Source organism: Acipenser ruthenus, chromosome 33 (genome assembly GCF_902713425.1).
Source record: "Acipenser ruthenus chromosome 33, fAciRut3.2 maternal haplotype, whole genome shotgun sequence".
Lineage (NCBI taxonomy): Eukaryota > Metazoa > Chordata > Actinopteri > Acipenseriformes > Acipenseridae > Acipenser > Acipenser ruthenus.
The window spans coordinates 12,251,488-12,275,340 of record NC_081221.1 but is presented as its reverse complement, the minus strand read 5'-3'; the positions used below and the strand labels follow the sequence as shown (position 1 = coordinate 12,275,340).

General features: G+C 39.6%; 1 protein-coding gene across 1 annotated transcript in view; it reads left to right on the top strand.

Moving 5' to 3' along the window:
* Positions 1-958: 958 nt before the first annotated feature.
* Positions 959-23,853, top strand: part of LOC117433341 (tumor necrosis factor receptor superfamily member 16-like) — a 55,159-nt gene continuing 32,264 nt past the window's right edge. The window contains exons 1-2 of the mRNA XM_034055499.3: positions 959-1,351; positions 14,425-14,566. Of these exons, the coding sequence (XP_033911390.1) occupies positions 1,310-1,351; positions 14,425-14,566 (184 nt within the window). The 5' untranslated portion in view covers positions 959-1,309. The remainder of the gene's footprint in view (positions 1,352-14,424; positions 14,567-23,853) is intronic.

Genomic DNA, 23,853 nt, shown 5'->3' with positions numbered 1-23,853 from the left:
AAGGTTGGGGGTTCAATCCCAGGTGGGGGATATTGCTGCTGTATCCTTGAGCAAGGTACTTTACCTAGATTGCTCCAGTAAAAACCCAACTGTATAAATGGGTGATTGTATGTAAAATAATGTGGTATCTTGTAGCAATTGTAAGCTCAACTCTACAGTTTGCGTTCTACAGCTGGCTTGCTAGGTGTTTATGTCGCCCCCTTGTGGCACGTTATATATTGTTGGGGACACACGCTGCTTCATTCTCATTCAGGTTGCAGTTCAAATGGGAAGCTGTGAAAAGTCCAAGTTAGAGATTCATATTTAATTCATACAACACGTTGCAATAAGACGCTGTGGATTTTATTATTAATATAGTATCCTGAAGTCTTACTTTCACCTTGCATTATAATACTTTAATTTGCTAACCAGTCGACACTAACACACTGATCTCTGATGTGATAAACGCTTAGTATTTGGTCTTCAGGTACTTTCGTTTCTCATTTGTATACTTCTTATTCGTTATGCATTTTTATTAATTATTAATCATTTTGTTTTTTTCACGTCAGCTAATAATATCATGTCAAGGTAAATCCTAAATGAATGAAGACATAAATAAATAAATAGTACCGAATCAAATTACCACAACTAGCCCATTTCCTTATTGAGATAACACATATATGGGTTATTATCGTTTTTTTGTTGCAAAATATTATTTCATACAAGTGTACTAAGAATTTAATAATGACTAAATCAATTTTTTAAAAATTATTATTTAGATTTTTTTTAAAAATCAGTTTGGAATGATACGGGACACTTAAATCCAGCGGTAGTGAACATAATATACAGCATATTGGAAAGATAGTGACAGTACAAAAAGGGGCGTGACTTCTGCGGGGGGGGGGGGGGGGGGGGGGGGGGCTCGCACCCAACTGGTGAGAGGCGTCTCATTGCTATGAAAGCAGAAGCTTTGCTGAGTCCCAAACCAAAAGAACTGTCCGCTCTGCTACTGTAGCCAGTCGCACACTTTTCAAACCTGTCTCTGCTTCTCCGCGAGCAACGCACCCACCTGACAAACCTGCCGCCTGCAAATCTCAAGGAGACCCCACTCAGAGTGTGCATTGGAAACAGAAGATTATCAGACAGCTCGGGGCAAAGAGGATAATAATAATAATAATAATAATAATAATAATAATAATAATTCATAAACGTTTCAACATCGAAGTATATTATTATTAGTATTATTAGTAATAATAATAACAATAATACTCATTATTATTATTTTTCTTATTTCACATTAATACCTCCTGAAGCAGTGACTTGAGCAAAAATGGAATTCGTGGTCTATCTGTTTGTTTTGCTTCTCGGAGCGGTAAGTGTCAATCTTGTACTGTATTACCTATTTTCTTGCAGTACATGTTCTAGTAGCCTAGAGTATACTGTAGTTCCGTCTGTTTTTGCATGACAGTGGTTTTGCATGACTGTGTGAGTTCCCTGTGTGGGTGTATCTGTATCTGGTGGCAGGACAGTGCAGCAGGCAAGGAGAGAAGAAACGATCTTTATTACTGCTCTTTGAAACCGACGCACTGACTCAATACTGGCAATATTTTGCAGTAACTCCCAAATTTATTTCACGACGTTTATGGGAAACGTTTGGGGAATAATGACCCCGAGGGACAAGCAAGGGTGTTTCTCGTTTTGTTTGGGTTTGTTTTGCACGACATGGCTCATTTATAGATACACGATTCGAGAGAAGAACTCGCCACGAGCCAAATACCACTAATCTGAAAAGTGCGGCCAGACAGATGGAACGATATTCGTCTTAGTGTCCGTGCAACCCATTACAGCCTATCATTAATCAAATTAGTATGATATTTATTGTTGTTTAAAAATAGTTTTCAGTGATATAAGACAGATGCAAGGATTATGCATGCCGTATTTATAAGTGCAACGGATATATGCATTTATGAATTAATACAAGGCGTGAAACTTAATAAACAAAATGCCCAATCGATGTTAGCTTGCTTTAAAACAATTCGTCAAAACTGTTCGGAGCAGTTCCAGTTATCAAAAGCGTGAATATATGACTGAGGGGGTATGGAGCGTGTAAATATCGCATAGTCATAAGCGATGCACCCAATTGGTTGGTTAGTATTAAAGAGAATTAAGCTCTTTGGATGAATGGCTAATGTAGATAAACAAACATCCACCTCCCCGATTATTATGGAGGGTTTAATTACCGTGCTTGGAAAGCAGCAATGTGGTTGGCACTTAGTCGGTAAGCAGGGGCAATGCATATTGCAACTTACTTTATCTCTTTGAAAGCGTAGTTTGTCCCGCACTTGTCCCGCAGTCGGTTGCCTGGTTTGGAATTAGTTTTTTTGTAAACTAATTGCTTGGATTTACTTACAAGTCAGCAGAAACTAAAGAGCACACGAAACATGCCCTCACCTTTCACCACAGGGCCTGCGGTAATTATCGGGCATTAGAGGGCAGGCGCGGGTTAAGCGCCGCTGCGGGGGTGCTGTTTGCTCCTGCGACCGCTGTCTCGGGACGAATTATTGATGTCTTGGTGCTAAGCTCCACAGATTACATGTAATTTTTTTTTTATTTTATCTTATTTTTTATTTTTATTTTTTGGTTAGGCTGCTGACTTTTTACCATGACAAGGAAAGAAGGCCAAAAACGTAATTTTAAGAATGTACTATTTATTCATCATAAATTACCACGGATTACAGCAGATACATAATTATGTCGAATGAAAAATATTTGGCACATATGAATCACTAACGATACAGACTCAGGAGTGCCCAGGAGTTACACACCGTATAATCCTAACCACACGACTACATGTTATTGATATCACGATTAATCACCTGATACATTACAACTGCCAAATAAAGAACCCAGAATGGTTCTTTGGTATTCCCCTCGTGCGTAGCAATTGATGCACAATACACGCATCTTTTCATAAAGTCAATGACTCTAGTTAATGGCTCTTACTGTAAGTGTCACCTGGTCAAGCACACACTTTTTTGTAGACGGGTGCGACTATGTATGTATATGTCTATAGGTTTATGTCACAGTAAGTCATGTTAGTAAATTCAATAAGTTAATGGACTCGTGTTCACTACTAGTGTATTGTGCAAATTTAAAAATGGCTTTGTTTTTAAATCCTGTTTGTAATGTATCTTTTAATGTAATAGGCTTTTATTTTATTCATTGATTTTTAAATGTATTTTTAATGTGAAGCTGTACAGCGCTTTGATACGTTTTACAGGAAAGGTGCAATATCAAAATAAAATTGATTGATGGATTTTGTTTACTTTGCCAGGTGGTAGATTTAGGATACTTGCTTGTTCTTCCCTACCTCTGTATCTCTACTACTTGCAGCTGTAGGAGGTTATGGAATGCAAATTTTCCCAAACTTTGTTATAGCAGGGAATTTAAAAATATCCCATTATATTCCCAGTGGATTAGCCTGAAGAATCCCTAGCAAATCCATTAGCAGACCACAACATTCCCAGCAATGGAAATCCAATGGATTAGGAACAAATATCCCAGGTGCCGATATTGTACACTGTTTGTTACAAAAAAAAAAACCCCACTATTTTATAGTCCGTTCATTTTAATTCCGTACATGGTCTTGTACTAGTGCTAAAATACACACTGCCTTTTTTCTTTAAATATTTACCCGAAACCTTGCTTAATATAATTTTATGAAATGACATGTACTTGCATCCAGAGCCCGTCTGCCAATGAAAACAAAAATACTGCTAAAAACAAAACAATATTCAGTTCAACAGAGACAGTCAGTAGCTAACAAATAAGCTAAATGCTCTGTGTCTATTTGTGTAGTTTGAAAGGAACGTTGAAAAGAATTGTGGGATGCGTGGGATTGAGTCAAAAGTTAAGGTATATTTCAAGGTTTTAAAACAACATTTCCCACAATTCTTTTCAACGTCCCGTCCCTGCCTATTGGCTGAGCGTCGCAGAGCAAGCAGGGGCGGCACATTCAAATTTCAAACTGTACAGACAGACATGGAGCATTTAGCTTATTTGTTTTTAAGCTACTGACTGTCTCTGTTGAACCGAATACTGTTTTGTTTTTGGCGGTATTTTTATTTTCATCAGGAGACGTGCTCTGGATGCAAGTACATGTCATTTCCTAAAATTATGTTAAGCAAGGTTTCGGGTAAATATATAAAGAAAAAAGGCAGTATTATTTTAGCACTAGTACAACAAGACCATGTACGGAATTAAAACAAATGGACTAAAGAATAGTAATTGTTTTGTAACAATTTAATTGCTTTTTGGTTGTTAGTAGTTTATTGATCCCAGAATCTCATCAAGCAGCTTCTTGAAGGATCCCAGGTTGTCAGCTTCAACAACATTACTAGGGAGTTGGTTCCAGACTCCCACAATTCTCTGTGTAAAAAGTGCCTCCTATTTTCTGTTCTGAATGCCCCTTTATCTAATCTCCATTTGTGACCCCTGGTCCTTGTTTCTTTTTTTAGGTCGAAAAAGTCCCTTGGGTCGACATTGTCAATACCTTTTAGAATTCTGAATGCTTGAATCAGATCACTGCGTAGTCTTCTTTGTTCAAGACTGAATAGATTCAATTCTTTTAGCCTGTCTGCATACGACATGCCTTTTAAATCCGGAATAATTCTGGTCGCTCTTCTTTGCACTCTTTCTTTTTATAGCGAAGTGACCAGAACTGAACACTATTCTAGATTAGGTCTTATTAATGCCTTGTAAAGTTTTAACATTACTTTCCTTTATTTAAATTCAACACTTTTCACTATATATCCAAGCAGTCCCGTCTCAAAGACCTTGACCTTTTATAGGGTGAAATGAGGAATATTATCCAGTCAAAGCCAATTATTTTCCCAGCTTTTAATATATTTGGGAGGAGAAAGCTAATTTAAGTAAGTAACTAAGTGCCGTTTGACAGTTTCCTGTGCTGGGGGGCCAAGGTGCTATCTGTCAATTATAAATACTTTGTAGTTTGAGAGAGCCTAAGAGAGGAGGAGTGGATAACAGCACTCTAATATTCTGTCTATATGACAAGTGCAATCTGTCATTGGCATTCCAGATCCTGCTTTCCGGTGATCACAGGACATGGTACAATTCCAATAAGCAAACGTCAGAAACACCTTCTCATTTTTCATTGAGTGTTTTTGAAGTTATCGAGGAATTACTGCAGAGATCTGCTCATAATGAGAAGTAACAGATGCTCATAATTAACATCGGTACAATGTGTTTCAAAGCCTTTTTTTTTTTTTTTTGGTTTAACTTAAAATGATATATTGGTACTAAAATATACAAAGTAAAACACCACTGGTAGTTGGTTTAAGTCTAAAATAAATTTGAAAAAGGTTTCTGCAAACTTGATTTAATTAAACAAAATGGGCTTTAAAAAACAGTACTTAACAAAACAGTCTTTAACATAGTCCTTTATGGGAGTATGATATTATATGATATTATATTATATTATATTAGGAATAATGCATGACAGGGCGTGTACTGTGTTGGGATAACATCACGCCTCATCATAAAATAGTTCCTGTTTTCCATTTACAGCTGTAGTAAAGTATTAACTATGATGTTCTAATAGATATACTAAAGTGTTATTACTGTTTAAAATGAGTTAATAGCAGTAGGATCTCAGGTTTGTTATGTATGCTGTGAACACATTGTTGGCTCAGTTGAACTCTGCATTTGACAGTATATTAATGTTACAGCTCAGGGGCGGTTCATTTAAGTGTCTGTTTAAGCCCCACGTAACTGCTTGTGCCATACGGCTCTCCAGAGCTATTTCTGACAGAGCCATACAATTGTTGTAGAACTGTATTGTTCTATTGTGACAGTTTTCAAGTCTATATTTGTGTTTTTGTCATAAAAAAAAACAAAACTTTGCCTGCCCAGTTGGTTTGTCGTTTCGTGGATGCTTCATTTCTGTAAGATTCTGTCTTGTCTAGTCCCTCAGAGTACATCTCCAGGTGTCTATTTTTTGTTCTCTCATTGAGAGGTGCTGTGAAGGCTCTTTGCCAAACGAGGTTTCCACAGTTCTCATGTTTAAGGTAAAATTCACTGCAGGAATTGTGTCATTTATTCTGTGTTGTTGACAGCTGTGGCGGATTGATATGTCTATCTAGGTTTTCAGTGAGGAGGTTGCCGGTACTAGATCCGGGATGTTATGTGGGGATAACATCACGGGTCGAATGCAAAGCTGACCAATCAGAGCTCAGGAATTTTTCTTGCCATTGTATATTATATAATCTTATTATATTATATTATATTATATTATATTATATTATATTATATTATATTAAAGAGCCTGACAATGAGGGTAAAAGAGTTGATTAAAAAAGCAGCGTTCTATTATATTTTATCAGCTACCAGAGAAGACAGTTTTACAATAACTATACAGACCATAGATGAAAGACACACTAACTCTGTCCTGAACTAATCTGGAATCTACCTGATAGTGCCTTTAGCAGCAGGGGACGATTTAAAACTGTTTGAAAACATCTGTTAGTGCCACTGCATTTTATACACTGAAAACACAGCACACCCAAATACACTGGAATACACCTAGTTTAGCCTTAAGCAAAGGTGATAACTTCCTTACCCATAGACACGCACAGTGCACTCGTACTGAATCACTCCTGTCAGTGTCAGCATTGATGTTCTTTTCAAAAGGTAAGGAGCGATTGGCGTTGATGATTTTCAGAGCTGTTAACAGCAGTTGACAGCTGGGGTCACAGGTTCAACCACATAGCCACCCTTGATCATCCAAACGCAGCTTCCACCAACACCACAGAGGTGTGTGCTGCTGTCAGACCTCAGTGCACACATTGCAGGTGAATTGGCTAGTGTTCAAGACACCTTTTTGTTGGGCTGAGCTGTTTAAGGGCGTGCTGACAAGGTTTTTAATCCCTTCTTTTACTTCTTCTAGAGTAAGAAGAGTCTACCCATGATGTTTTGCACCTTGTGAAAATCACAAATTGAAAAAAACATGTTGGTTTTGTTGCATTTTGACCGTGCTTTCAGATGATTCATTTTTATTGTATTCTCTTCAAAACATGTTTAAACTTTAATGTATAGGGAATGTTTGAAACCAGAACTTGAGAATCTCTCCATCGTGTTTTATAAATTACTGCAACACGCATCTGTGTATAAGGCTGTGTGTGCACTGCTGTTAATTGTATAATTGGTAAGAAATGAGATATTAGGAATTTGAGTTCTAGAGTTCAGTTAAAAAAAAACATGCTTAACCCATTAAGTACCATAATAAATGTTTCATTGAAAAAATCAGAACACAAGCTGTATTTATGTAATTTGATACATCACTTTTGTGGTTAACACAATTAGAGTAAGTTATCATAGCAATATAATTAAAGAAAACATTTAAATAACAGATAGAAGCCAGTTAAAAAAAAAGTTCCAGAAAATGACAAAGTAGCCTGCAAATGAGGACAGTGGCACTTAATGGGTTAAGCTTGATTAAGACTCGTGAATGAATAGTGTAAGCCTGGGCAAAGCCAGGGGGGACTGCATGTGCATTGTGTACATTCACCATGATGAATGTTTTTTAAAACACACTGCATGTTTTACAAAGGAGCACAAAGCTTTGTTGTTGAAGCTGTGAGTCAGTGTTGCTGTCAAAACACTCACAGGTAGCAGGGGGGGGGGGAGCACTTTCGACCCTGGGGGGTAGTGTAAAGGTGTGGTACAATCTGTCTTGAAGTCATCTCACCTGCCCCAAGTAACTTCCCTTAGAAAAATAAATAAATACTAGGGTCTGCAACTACCCCCTTATTTAAATATTGTAATTTTTTTAAATCCACTAATTTTTACATTTTTTAATTAGTAATTAATTTGCAAGAGTGTCAGTAACAACGGCTGTGAATTTAAAATCAGAGCTACCAGTATGACAAAAAACTTGAAGACCATGACATATAACAACAGTGTAGAGAATAAGAAACAGTAATGAATAGTGTATTGAAAATTTGATAAGTGGTATTAAAGACATTGATGTCACATGATGGATGTATAGACAGAGAGACATCTCCGTATATCCTCACAATCGGATACTCCCAATAACATATATTACATATTGTGAAAAGCAAGTTTCATCTCAGTTTAAGAAGCATTTTTCCAAATATAAGCAAAAATGTAAGTGTGACATGCAGATGGACAGATGGAGGACAGAAAGACGCCTCCTCACATCCCTACAATTGAATACTTACACTACAAACTGTTAATACCAAGTTTCATCACAGTTTAATGAGGTAGGTGTGTTTGTGGCTCTCACCACTGCTATAGCAGTTCTCTTCAATGGGACTGCGTAGGATTTGGATGCATGACTCCTTGTCGAGCTGGAGCCCTCCTGTCATGTCTCTTCCTCTGTATGAAATGTCATCAGCTGATCTTAGTCACGTGTCGTCTAATTCAGTGTTCCGCATTCCCTCCAATCTGCTTTACTCACATTAGCTTGTCAACCACACCCGGAATCCCCTCAGATCCTTAAAAGGGATTTGAAAGAATAGACAATATTTTGTCAGAACTTTATCCCTTCAAATCCCTATTTACTAAATGTGTTAGGACCCCAAGAAGGAATATATGACCCCTTTGGATTAATAGTGGACCACTAACCCTTAACCTTTAACTCTAAGCTGATAGCCAGTGTTGCCCCGCCCCCCCAACACACACACAAAAAAGAAACAAGCTGAAAATAGAGATCCCTGCAGTACAGTTAGTCAGCTGATAGCCTTCCGGTAATGGCTGAGCAACCTCATCTAAAATACACAGTGAGTGAGTGGGGGGGGGGGGGGGGGGGATGTGAGAGCACAACAGCCTTGCTGACACTACAGCTCCCCCTGAGAGGATTGAATTGCACCGAGCCAGGAGATTTCCCCAGCACAAAGCAGAAGGCTGGAGACACCCAGCCTCTGTCTTTCAATGGCATCCAGCAGAAAAGAGTGGGAGATTCAAGGTGTAGCAACCAAGGCTTGAAAAAACATGTCCCCAGTGGCTCAAGGTAAAGGCACTACCGCAGGGAGCTCACAGTGAGTCATGCACACAGGAGCTAAATGTTGTACTTGACAAGTTGCTGGTCTTGGCCTGGGGCCTACAGGGAGTGCTGCACTGGCCTTTGTGCTCGTTCTGCAGGTTAGGGAGGCAAATTCACCTGAAGACACAACCCAGACTCCTACCATCCTGTATAATGTTTAGTTGACTATATTTTCACTTTGACTCAGGTGTTACCAATTTATAGGCACCCTGAAGGACAACGGTCCTTTTTTCCTGGGTCCAAAAAGAAATCTAAACTACCATCAGTCCAAATTCTGCCAGCTGTTCAATCCTGGGCCTTTCTCTCAAGTAGAGACTGACAGTTGTGCTCTGATATCCAAGGAGGGTTAGATTGAGTTCATTAAACCAATTTCACGTAGGAACTGAGCCTGATATGACTGGTGTTTCTGACGACTCTACAGGCTATTTGGCACAATCACGTATCTCCCTGAACAGTTCAAACACCTTGCAGACTTCTCATGTCAAATCATTGCAGTGCTAAATGCCCAGGGTGGTGTCAGGACAGTGTTCCTGTATTTTACAAGTTAATATTCTAGGAGATACTAGAGCTGTATTTTTGTCTGTCTGTCTGTCTCTCTCTCTCTCTCTCTCTCTCTATATATATATATTGTAATAAGATTGCACCTCACACGGTTCGTTGCCCCTTTAAAAATAGACCCAATACACAGAAATGGATTTTGACAGCGCGGTTGCGCTAAATTTTTAATGAACACAAACAAAACACAAAATAAACACCTAGCTCTTTACGAGCACTAACTAAACAAACAGGAACCTAAACTATAAATCAGGACAGCTAAGCTGTTTACCTGGAACACAAAACAAACCACACAGGTTTACACTACCTTTCTTCACCCGACTGCTCGGAAGCACCTATCCTGCTTCCTTCTCTCTTAGCAGCCATGGGCAGACTATCTGCCTCACTTAAATACCCTGCACCTGGTACTAATTTAACAATGGCTACCAGGTGCAGGGGATAATTAATACTACCACAATTAACAAATTCAATTAAACAATAAAGCAAAACAATTAAATTAAACAAATGTGCATTCCGCACATGTTTTTTCTTCAGGGAGGCTTTAACCCCCTCCCTGCTGTCTTACAATATATATATATTTTGTGAATGTGTTCCTATCAAATTTGCACTCAAGTCTGAGAAAGACAGATCCGTACAACATGGTTTTCAAACAAGGCCAAGTGCTTGATACTGTGTGTGTGTAGACTCTGCTGAATCCCTGAGCAAAGCCTGGCTGCTGTTTGTTTCATCGAGAATGAGTTACTCTGTTGATCTGTGATTCAGATGTAAAAGCTAAACCATTCGACAAATATGCATGGCATGAAAAGAGCAGTATAATACTGGTAAAAAGTGTTGGAACCAGCAGATGCTGCTTTTGGCGTTCAGTAAAGAAGCTGATGTAACGACTCAAGTGAGTTTTGTATGGCACGGATAGGGCTCTTAGTTTTCGTTTTTTATTTTTGGTCATGTGATGTCCATATTAAAGTATTGAGCCTTTTCTTAATTAAACTTTTGGAAAAGCATTGATTGTGAAACAAGTTCACTTTAGTTGTTTTGCCCGTAACTTGAATGAACCTACAATTCTGTTTCATTGATTATGTAAAAAAAATATCAATCTATCTATCTCTTTATCTATAGATAGATAGATAGATAGATAGATAGATAGATAGATATAAATATATTTTTTAATTAAAACTGAACACAAAAAGCAAGTTCAGTGAAATTGCTTTTCCCAGATTTAATATCTTAATGACACATTGCAAAAATGTTATAACCTGTTTTGCAAATAATAGTTTCCTCTTTATTACGATGTAATTAAATCAGTTTAACTTCACTTTGCGTTCTGTTTGAATTATACATAAGTAGCTGCCTTTTTTAAAATGACACAGCATCACACTCCCAATTAAAGTACGGGGGAAAAAAATGAAGTGAACTTGTTTCACAATCAACACTTTCCCAAGAGTTTAATTGAGTCAGCCCAAAAAAAGGGACATCACGTGATCAACAATAAAACCGAAGAGCCCTAGGCATGGAATATCGCTCGTGCCAAACATACTTATTCAGATGAATGAACCTTTTTACAAAATTGTAGTGCTGGTGCTAGACTAGAGAATGCATGTTTAAATGTTATATTGCAGGTCTAAAATAAATATTATATGTACATGTCTTACGTCTCATCATGAGCAGTTCTCAAAAGTATTTCATACACGCAGCAGGCAGCATACAAAAAAAACTGAGCATTCAGATCTTCAAGTCAAAAAGAATCCTTACAAAAATGTGTCTTTTTATGTGGTGTTTTTGGTGAAATCATTTCAGTTATCGTATTTTGCTTCATAATAACTGAATATATTTTATTTAAAGTGCATAATACAACAGTATAAACATACATATTGAAAAAAAACAGCATAGCGTTACATTTAAAATTGAATACACTGTAGATCTACAGTACAATAAAAATTACACAGAAACTGAGGCTCTGCAAGGCTCTCCCTTGTTCTTGTGTATTTTGCTACCATCAAGAGATAACAACTACTGTACTGCACAGAGCAAGTGCAAGACTGTTATAATGTTCATGAGAATAAAAAAGAAAGTTAAAAACAATGCTAGTATTTCAAATGTCTTGCTTGCATACATTTCATGTTTTACAGTGTCTTGCGGCTCTCTGCCATATAGAAATGTTCTTATAGGGCTCGTGAGGTTAGGAAGTTTGGCCACCCCTGATCTAAACTGTGCTGTGTTGTGTTATCGCTGGATAACTTGATTGAGAATCCAAGTGAAAGTGAATGGCTGAGATGTTGTATTATTGATCAGTAAAGGCATTTGAAGACTAAGTACCTTTTTAAATATCAATTACATTGCTTTCTTACCTCTCTGTTCCCATTGTATGGTTAGGAACAGTAATTGTTTTGAGCGGTTCTGGGTTCTAGAGTTGTAGCCGATGTTGCATCTTAATCCAGGTAAAGGCAGATTTATAGAAAAGTGATAGAACTTCAATATAGGGCCAACCGAACCCAGAACCTCTCAAACATATTGCAAACACCGTAACATAGGAATGGAAATGTTATTTAGAAAAATAAACATTAACATTACACGCGAAACTACTTACTGTTTAATTGAAAAATAATACTGGTTATTATTTTGAAATGTCAGTTTTTCATTAAAAATATGGAAAACTACACAGCGGTGTGTAATTCAGTATGTTAACGTAACATTATTCAGCAGGTTTCATTTGATTTTATGAAGCAAAATTAGTTAATTCTATAGGGTGAAGCAAAACCTTTGGCCATAGCTGTACAATGAAAAGACAGTGGCATACAGATAGATGGAGAGGGCACTGGTGTGTTCCTGTTTCCAATGAGCAGCCCTGGGTAAAGCTGATCATACACTATACTGCAAGGATAGAACACTTGTTTGTTCACAAGATGTGTCTGCAGCTCTTCTGCTAATGGTTTTTTTTCTGCATTTGTGTCATCATGCATTTTTAAGCTGGCTGAGAGATTTCTGGACCACCTCATGCATAAACTAAGACGATGTATCTGCTTCCATCACCAGACTTTCTCACTGTCTCCTCTCTCCCTTAAAAAGGCCATCCAGCCTGAACAACAGTGATTGATAATTCAAAAGCAACACACCTCAAAGCCACAAACCTCAAAGCTCCACCCTACCTGTGCAGGGAATCTGGAACACATGATAGAAATGTTAGGTGCTTTTAAATTTCTTAAACAGTTTCTCTTTAGGATTAAACACATGTAAACATGTATAGCTGGTTTCACAGACCCTGTTTAGCACTAATCTTGGACTATCTGAACATATTGGGAGTTTATCCTAGTAACATCCATATTTGACGTGAGTATGTCTGACGATGCGTGAGAAACGTTTAAACATTTGAACTATGAACGTGCCTGCTCCATAGAGAAACATGGAAAAACACGTCAAAAGTTTATTGAACAAGGCAAATACTGCAGAAAAATTAATTTTCCTATTTAAATACACATGTATTTCCTCAGAGAGTCATCTCTGTGTGAGATTTATGGAAATGTTCTTGAGTTCTTGAAGAAAAAAAGAACTTCGAAATGCTTTAGTGCAGGAAAAAAACAGGTGCTGCTAACCCTTTTCTGCCCTGCGAGTTTGAAACCTGTGTTGGTTGTCTACACATTCAGTCTCTGATTCGATGGAATTTAAATGGAATTCGACAGAGAGAGGCTTTAGGCTCTAGAACAGTCATCCACTACCTTTCACAAACTCTGATTTCAGACAAAGAGACAGATAGAGGGCTCAGGCCCTGACCGCAGACAGTAAAAACAATATTGATGAAAAGTCCAGTAGCTCTGTTGCTGGTACATCCCAGCCTGTAGCAATGACACTCCCTGCAGTACCATGCACAGTACAGTACTGCTTCAGGGGAAGGCTCGTTTGAGACAGGCAGAGGGGAGATAAGGATCAGTGTGAAAACATTAGATAACATTCTCAGCTATTTCAGTGTAGCAGGAAGGCAGTAACTCATGGCATGCTGATGACTTTCACTGTACGTTTTTAACAAGACATTAAAGTTTTGACTTTACCCCTAGGTTCCCAAAGATAATTACATCTTGTATGTACATGCCTAATGATTTTCTGTTTTTAACGAATTAAGAGGCAGTGATGCCTAGTGGTTAGAACTGAGGGACTGGGAGAGAAGCAGTGTGGCCTTGTGGTTAGAGCTGAGGTACTGGGAAGTAGGTTGTTGAGCCTTGTGTTCAGAGCTGAAGGATAGGAGGCAGTGGAGAGATAAGGGAGAGGGTAAGTAGGAGGGAGGGAGAGGGGGAGGTGGAGGGTCATCTTATGCCCTTGTGCTACCCACTGAAAAACAGCAGTCACTTTTCATATGGTCTGTCATGGTGAAATAATGTTATATACAGCACAGGTGTTATTGATAATCAAAGATTTCAGTCGTACCACATCAGCACTGTGGTACCCTCAATTATCGGGGCTGACAGCTGTGCTTGTCTGCCTCTTGCTTGAGGCTGCTATCTTCAGCACTGATCAGACTGGTAACTTCGAAGCAGCGTGTGTATCAGGACAACAGCATACTGGAAGCAGGCACTTTCTGTGTCTTTCTTGCTTTCTTTCGGCTTGCTTTCTTAGGAGTAAGGCGCTTCAGTTAAATTTTATTACCATAGAATTCTGATTGAAATTGTGGAAAATAATTTCTTCGTGAATCAAAATGAGTTCCCCCTACTAGGGCAGAATGGCTTTTTCTCCCAGACTTCTGTTCTCATGTTGTAAGACAGTGCTGCTTGTATGTGTGGAGCCGTGTTTAACCCCGTGTCTCTCTCTCTGTCCCCGGACAGGTGGGGGTGCTGACTGCCCAGGAGCCCTGTGATTCTCAGCAGTACACTGCCAGCGGGCAGTGCTGTGAGATGTGCCAGCCTGGGGAGGGCATGGTGAAGAAATGTGGGGCGAAGCAGACCGTGTGCGCCCCCTGCATAGACAGTGAGTACCATTCAGGACTGTTAAACACCAGAGTGCTGGGTATAGAAACGCAGAAAGAAACTTCAATTCAATGACAAACATTTTGACTAGAATATCCTCCATGTAATGCATTCCATTGAAGTTTGTTATTGACGTTTCTTTTAGTATTTCTATAGACACCTTGGCACTGAATTCAGAAATGCAAAAAATCTATTTAAGTCAATTCTCATTAAAGCAAACTCAGATTTTCTACACATTTTCTACATGGTAAAGGTCAAATTTAGCAGTTGCTTATTGTAAATTACATCTTATAATACAAATTCACTTAACACAAATTTATTGTTTGTGCAAAATATTAAACTCCTGATGGGGCAGCAGTGTGGAGTAGTGGTTAGGGCTCTGGACTCTTGACCGGAGGGTTGTGGGTTCAATCCCAGGTGGGGGACACTGCTGCTGTACCCTTGAGCAAGGTACTTTCCAGTAAAAACCTAACTGTATAAATTGGTAATTGTAGGTAAAAAATAATGTGATATCTTGTAACAATTGTATGTTGCCCTGGATAAGGGCGTCTGCTAAGAAATAATAAGAATTATTGATAAGACTGTGTATGTATGTCTATACACATAAATAGTGTATATCTCGATAAGAATCCCATGGTTCTTTTACCCAAAAGGTCTAGAGCAGTTTATATATGATTTATTGGAATTGTTTTGCTAGGTATGTATATTTACAAAAGTGAAAAAGTGTGGAATTATCTTCCAAAATTAGACATGACAGAAACCAAAATGAGTTTCCCCCTTTTATATTCCGGCATGCCCTTTAAATTATCATCAGCATCCATTTGCCCTGTATGCAAGCTTGGATTGTTAATCACCAGTCATTAGCCACAAGGAAAGGCTACTAGCCCTGAGTCAAGCTGAATCCCAAAAGATCAAGGGAGATGTTGAGATAGAACGAAGAGTGCAATGCAAAAAACACACAGCATTGATTCCTAATGCCATGCACCAGTAAGAAAGATCCAACACAATACAGCACAATGCATTCTGCAGCTCCCTTTATTAACTGACATCTTAGTGCTCTGAACTACAAAATAATCGTGCAGTGCCGAGGTCAGATTGAGGTCAGCACTGCCTCGCTCGGAGTCCCCCTGCTTTGACAGCACAGCAGTGTTACAGCAGTTCAGCCCCCAGGATCAAAGCACAGGGTGGGGGGATTACACAAGATCTACACAGTACAGCAATTGCAGCCTGGGCCCTTTGGAAGCAGACAGGGCGTTTAAGCACTTTGCACAGGGATTATGACTCTTTAAAGCCACGATGGGTTGAGCTGTAACGTGTTTCAATGCTGCTATAGCTGCAGCAGATGCTCAAAGAGTGCCTGCCATCAATTATTAACAGGGAGTCTGCTCTCTGAGTGAGGGGACAGAGAGACAACCGAATAAGGCACCTACTTACCTCTCAAATACAGAGCTTGCTCTTTGGTTAAATAGCAAGTCGTTTGTCTTTGGACCGTATAGTTTGCAGTTCACATCCAGCCCTTGGCTTCCCATTCAATTCAATGGGCTGAAATATCAATTTGTTAAAGTGCACCGTGTGGGACCCCTGTGGTTGAAACAGGAAATTCAATATCTGTGTTGTTTGCATTATTATAGCTATAGCGTGTGTGCTGGCTCTGAATCCTGGGGGACAGTGAGGGGTCATGGTTACGAGCCCCATGTTGAAATTCCCTCTCTGATCCAGGTGGAGGCATACTTGTGTGTACACGCAAGGACAAGCTTTGATTAAGCGGGGGGGAGAATGGAATGAATCTCCTCCTAGCGGCTGATGAGTTAATAATACTGACCTCACGACTAGAGAGCTTGCTCTTTAGCTGAATGGTATGACGTTCATCTTTGAACTGTATAGTTTGCGCTTCGCGTCCAGCCCTTGCTTTTCCATTCAATTCAATGGGCTGAGATGCCAGATCATTACAAGTAACTTGGAACATCTTCCACTTCAGTTAGTAGTAAGACTAATTACACCTATTTATTAAACCATAATATTGTACGAGTGGCACACACCCCAAACATCTTTATCAGTATAAGCCACGTCTAGTTCCATTGTCATTGATACAGCCCCTCAATTGCCTCTATACTGCAACCCCCTGAATAGAATGACTATTTTCCGTATAACCTGCAAAGTTTCTGAAATGGGAAACCTGCAGGTACATTTTTTATGTGTTCTTATTTGGAACCCAAGCTCTTATGCCACCAATGCACCTTAACCAGAAAACAAATACATATTAAACCAATTAATGGACCGTCAGACTTGAGAGCAGCGAGAGCTAAATTTAGACTATTGATGGATGCTGCTCTCTGCGACCTTGCAGCAGCATAGAGTTACCCGGCTCTGCAATGAAAACACTCCCTCAGCAGAGACGCATTCAAACATCTCTCCCAGTCCCTCAGCTCTGACCACTAAGCCTCACTGCTTCCCTCCCAGTCCCTCAGCTCTGACCACTGAGCCTCACTGCTTCCCTCCAAGTCCCTCAGCTCTGAACACTAAGCCTCACTGCTTCCCTCCCAGTCCCTCAGCTCTGACCACTAAGCCTCACTGCTTCCCTCCCAGTCCCTCAGATCTGACCATTAGGGCCCCACTGCTTCCCTCCCAGTCCCTCAGATCTGACCATTAGGGCCCCACTGCTTCCCTCCCAGTCCCTCAGATCTGACCATTAGGGCCCCACTGCTCCCCCCCCCCCCCCGTCCCTCAGCTTTGACCCATTGTGCCCCACTGCTTCCCTCCCTGTCTCTCAGTTCTGACCACTAAGCCCCACTGCTTCTCTCCCAGTCCCTCAGATCTGACCATTAGGGACCCACTGCTTCCCTCCCAGACCCTCAGTTTTGACCACTAAGCCTCACTGCTTCCCTCCCAGTCCCTCAACTCTGACCACTAAGCCTCACTGCTTACCTCCCAGTTCCTCAGTTCTGACCACCACCTAACTTCTTCCCTCCCAGTCCCTCAGATCTGACCATTAGGGCCCCACAGCTTCCCTCGCAGTCCCTCAGTTCTCATGATTAGGGTGCAGGGTAATAACAGTGCTGGAGAGCTGAGGAAGAAGTGTTTTAATGCTTGCATATGTAGGTTCATATTTCTTTAAAATGATACAGCGTAGGCAGCTTTTGTTTTTGCGTAACTATCTTAAAAGGCAGCATTTCTGGATTGATTCCATTACCTTTGCTACTTTATAGCATAGCCTTTGGGAAATTGTCAATTTGGAACCACCTAGAAGAGATCCTATCCCTGCTAACTGCATTACTGCTTGTGCTATAGCCCAGACTGTGGAAGAGGTTCCTCATGTAACAATATACTGCTGAAGTACAATCCACAATACAAGACTAACCCATATGAAAAGCAAATGGAAATTCAATTTGGACACGTTCAAGGTAAAAGCACTCCACATATAATTGCACGGCAATGTACAGTACCTGCAGTTTAGAGCTGCAGTCCTAACACAGTGTTCAGTTTTACACAAACAAATCTGTTTACAGTTAAGCGTTCATTTTGTAATACAGTATTTACAGTATTTCCCCCTGTCAGAAAATAGGAGTTTAATTGAAAATATGACCCACCGTGGTCTATGATCTAAACGATGGAGCATCTAAATACTGTCACTGTTTAAACCAGTAAAAGGACAAGACTTTGAGAAACCCAGCATCTCTTGAGTGTACTTTTGTCTTTGAAAGTAAGTGACATGACAATAATTTAATTTTGAAATGGCGCCCACTACTTTAGATAGCCAGTATCTCACTCTGTGTGTCGAATATGCTTCAGCCACTACTATAGGACGCGTACATTACATACCGTATAGCGGGGAATATTGAGTTTATTTCTGACATTTTTCCCAAACTTGTGTTTGTTGACCATTTTTATATTGATAGTTCGTAAAGTTGACAAGTTTTTTTATTATCAGCTGCCAATAAGTTTGTCTCATGGACTAAGATATAAATATATTTCTAAATAACAATTGCTTACCTTCCAGATAAATATAAACAGCCGATTTAAAAAAATGGACCCTCACAAAACAGTAAGGACTGTGTTTATAGTATTATATAAGTGAATTCGTCATGCATAGGACATCTCATATTTTATAAGAGATGTCATCGCGTACAGTTTGAGCAAAATTACTGCTCTTATATAACCCTACACATGGCATATTAACTCATTACAGATCACATGAATGAAGAGGAATAGCTTTATTATATAGCTAAAAGTATTTAGATTTATGTAAAACATAACCTTTATCGCCTCATGTCCCCCGGTCCTAAAATGGTTAAATCCAAAATTTATTGCCACAGTTAATGCGTTTAGGCCTAAAGGTGCTGTGCCGTGGTGAGAATATTTATTAAAATCAAAAGTGCAGCTGGAGAAACTTGCACCACTAGCATTAAAAGATAAAAGGTCTTTAACCTTGTTCATGTTCTAACAATTTCATTTCTTGCTTTAACAAATGGTACCAGGTATGTGTGTGGTTTTTATAGTTTTTTTTTTATTTTTGAACGTTGGAATTAGGTGTGGTATCTGTACTAAGGCCCTGTGAAAATCATGGGAATTTTCTTTAAAATTCACAGCAGTGTCACAGGTAAAGTATCGTATTTCACAGAATGTGCCTGGAACTGTTTTATAAATTATGTGTATGGATTATTAGTATTTTTTAAAACATCAAATAGAGAGATAAATGCACTGACATCATCAAAATCAACATCAAAGTTATTCAAGCACTTTACCTAAGAACATAAGAACATAAGAAAGTTTACAAACGAGAGGAGGCCATTCTGCCCGTCTTGCTCGTTTGGTTGTTAGTAGCTTATTGATCCCAGAATCTCATCAAGGAGCTTCTTGAAGGATCCCAGGGTGTCAGCTTCAACAACATTACTGGGGAGTTGGTTCCAGACCCTCACAATTCTCTGTGTAAAAAAGTGCCTCCTATTTTCTGTTCTGAATGCCCCTTTATCTAATCTCCATTTGTGACCCCTGGTCCTTGTTTCTTTTTTCAGGTCAAAAAAGTCCCCTGGGTTGACATTGTCTATACCTTTTAGGATTTTGAATGCTTGAATCAGATCACCGCGTAGTCTTCTTTTTTCAAGACTGAACAGATTCAATTCTTTTAGCCTGTCTGCATATGACATGCCTTTTAAACCCGGGATAATTCTGGTTGCTCTTCTTTACACTCTTTCTAGAATAGCTTGTGAAACGGTGTTGTAATTAACAGCCTGTAGGTAAAGTGTATCTGCAAGGGCAGCTTTCATTTCTACATCAGATGCATGTTCACCATTTAGGTCTTGCAAAACAAATGCAATGTGTATCCCGTACTGATCTTGTGCATCAGTCGACTCGTCAGTGACCACTGACAAGCAACCAGACTGTTTTACCAATTGCATAATCTCCTGCTTGTAATACTCGGCAACTTTAGGAAAGTATTCACGTCTCAGCTGGGCTGATGAAGGAATCGCTCCACCATTTCAGGTCAAAATGTAATGTGTTTCATGCTTCACGGTTTTCAGTGGACTTTTGGAACATGGAAGTCACCGTTTTTTGTTTCTTTGCAAGTAAAGCAGTCGCAGTACTGCTGTGGATTTCCGCCTTTCTCTTTCAATGAATACTTGCATCTAAATGCCTGTCTACAGGCGATTCTCGGTAGTGATCTAACATTGGAGGACTTACAGAAGAGCTTACCTCCATCGCTGTGTACAACACCTGCTTGATACTGCTTTACGTGATCTGCTGCAGGAACATTTTTAGCCATTTTAGAGACATCCATTTTCTTGTTTCGTGTTTTAATTTCCCGCCTAGATTGCATATAGTCACATGACATAATCACTGCACAGCACTGTGTGCATGGCGAATAGGACACACAGGCACACCACAGAGCTGGATAGTTTCGTTTATGTGATTTTTTTTTTGTATGAAATACAAATAATAAATATGAAATTATTTATTTTTATTAAGAATATTGTAAAAATCGTATTATTGGGCTAATTTCACGATTTCCACGCAGCCCGTGAAACCCCGATTTACCCTGAGGGCCTTAACCTGTACACAGGATAAGATGTTCTGGAATTTTGGCAAATACTTCACTGTGATTGGTTGATTTCTGATATGTGGTCTATAAAGATTCTAGTTAAACAGTGCTTAATTTTTTTTTTTACAGACTACAGGCTTAATTAAATAAATAACATACAAATTGTTCTTATCAAAACATTCCTTAGAACAACCCTGGTCCGTCTGAAATAATGAAAGTAAGACCCCTAGAGTGCTGTATGTACAGCTAACAAGCTAACAAAATGGGTTTAGTTATGTAAACTAACACACATAAATACAGTTTGCTAATCTGATTTTTGTAACGGCTTTAATCTGTGAACAAAGAGTTTCACCTTTAGGGAATGTAAACAAACACACAATAGACAGACTGGTCAAAAGGCCTACTTCCTTTCAGAAGCCTGGAGTAAGCATATTGCAGTGTGGCTGGAAGGGGATATTGCAGACCTTTGGGTTCACTTTATATATTTATACACAAATACCTTTCCCACAATGGTTGTGTTAATAACTGGATAAAGTGACACAATTCTTACACAAAAAGTTTGCGTGATCCAGATTCCTAATTACTTGTGACAACAGATCCCTGAACCAAAACACATTGTGCACCTAACCCCATTATAACATGCACACCTTATGTGACTCACAAGCTCAAACAATACAGACGTTAGCTGTCACCATGATATGAGCTTTTCAAAGCCCTGTGGCACTGCAGCTGTTTGTGATTGTTCACTTCCAGGAGGTGCCATACAGCAATAAAACCAGGCAGGTAGTGTCTTTTTAATTTAGTATGGCCACAGAAATGTGTTATAGTCACATTTGCAGTAAATGCACCAGATAAAGCAGTTTTTAAATGATATGTATTTCAATTTTGCACATCCATTATATTAGATATTAAACTGAAATGAAGGAGCATTTTCAACATGAGGTGGAAAATCCTGGCCAATGCCACTAGCAGGCATCACGGGAGCTTCCTGTCCTATCTGCAAACAAGTGGGAGCGCACCTCAGTGCTTCCCTGCCTGCCATTCATTTCCTGGGTCTCACGCAAACACTGGCAGTAGATTTGTTTGTTTTTGTACAGTGGCTCATTCAAGAAATTCTCAGGAGCTATATATTTCAAAACGACTTATCAAGATCACCCATCAAAATATCTTGAGATCGTCATGACGGTTTGATATCTCGAGATCCTGAAGCTGAGAGCATCATTGCATTTTTATGTCTGACCAAGCGTTCAGGCCCCCAAAGGTCAAACACACAAGAAGAAAGTGAATAAGCTGCAGATTTTACATTTATTTTATATCTTTCAGCGTAGACCACAGAACAATAAAGTATATGACAAAGATGCTGATGCACCAACTCTCAAATCTTTCTCATATACCCCTTATATAGATTTGAGTTTTCAAGTGTGTATTAACTTGGCTGGGTCTCTGGTATCCAGTGGTTATGTCTTTTGAATACCATGGTTTTGTAAAAACCACTATCTCACAGTAACTCAGCTAGATCACACGCTCTGATGTGCCGGTCTAGTGACTGTTGGGGATAGGCTTGATACACAGAGTCCTTCTTTGTGGATTCACTTTCTCAGCAGTTACCCTTTCAATCCTGAATTAAACATGGACTGTCTGCTTCTGATTTAATACTTGTAAACCATTCCTAGTTACATAGAGTGCATGTTACTTCTGAGACCCACATCCTCTTCAGTTTATTTACACAGAGCCAGGTTGCAAACAGCTTGTTTAAAAAATACAGTTAAGGTTTTTATTTTTTATTATTATTTTATTATCGTTCCCTCTCATAACTGTAGCACATTCAAAAAGGTATCATCTTCTCGGGCAAAGCTTTTATCAAACGATCTTCAATGGCGGAGTTTCGGCTCAGTAAACTGCGATCTGCGGTGCAACGGTAGCACAAGTTAGGAAGTGTTTCCCCCTCCCTGTGTGAGCAGCACCCCTCACTGTGATCACTCTGTTAATGGTGGGTGAGCAGCAGGGGGTAGAGGTGTAAAAAGTGAGAACTGAAGAAAGCACAAGCCAAAATGTATCTCTACTCAACTTTTTACCTTTTTGAAGAAGGACAGAATGGGGGTTTGGTGGGGGGTCCCTTTTGTGTGCTGGAAGGGGCAAAACCCAGGGGTGAGAGGTGTATGGGGGGGGGCATGCATCCCATTCAAAACAATACAAGCAACTGTGTGAACATGTTACCCCATGAACTATTACCTTGGTCAACCCTAATTTTCCTTGGATAACCATTGCCAGATCACACTATGGTTTAGCCAATGTCTGAACAGCACCATGCAGTTGTCCTTTGTATTGGGACCACTGAACAGTATTTGTTTTAAATCTATTGTGTTGCCATTGCTGGTAATGCTAAGGTCTGTACATAGTTCTGATAGAGTTTCAGGTAATACACTGGGATTATGCTGATCTCCCAGTGGGCATTTTCCAACTGTTCTGTGAGGGAAGTTGATCATTTCATTTGTATTATGTATGTATTTCATTAGGATCTGGGACAAAGAGTAGAAACAGTTACTGTACTTGGCTGATCAGTTAGAGGCTGGCAGGACGGGATCAGAAAACACAAGAAACACACAATCATCCTCTTAAGCAGTATCTCGTAATGTACTGATCATAAAAGTTAGTATAATGCCGGGAGTGGACTTCATTAATGTATTGACATGAATTATTGATGGAAGCATTATGGTAATGGAAACAGGAAAGGCATATTGCGAATGGCACATTTCCATTGCAGCCAGATACATCAGCTGAATCACAGACCTGCAGCCTTGCTCCCCCCCAGAGAGAGAGAGAGAGAGAGAGAGAGAGAGAGAGAGAGAGAGAGAGAAAGAGAAACAGGGATCGGGGATGTCAGATAGATTAGTACTTTCAATTAGTCATGAAGTGGACCTGAGGGCCGGGCCTGTATCTGGGGACCAGTTGGGGTGAGCGGACACAACTAGGGAGGAAGTGCACAGAACAAGGGACAGGGAAGGAGGAAGCCTTGTGAATAGAGTTGAGGAACAGGGAGGAAGGGAAGTAATGTGCCTTGTGGTTAGAGCTAAGGGACTGGGAGGGAGGAAGTGTGGCCTAGTGACTAGAGTAGAGGGACTGGGAAGGAAGGAAGAAGTGTGGCCTAATAGTTAGAGCTGAGAGACTGGGAGGGAGGGGGGAGGGAGGCAGTGTGGCCTAGTGTATAGAGATGAGGGACTGGGATGCAGTGTGACCGAATAGATTGTATG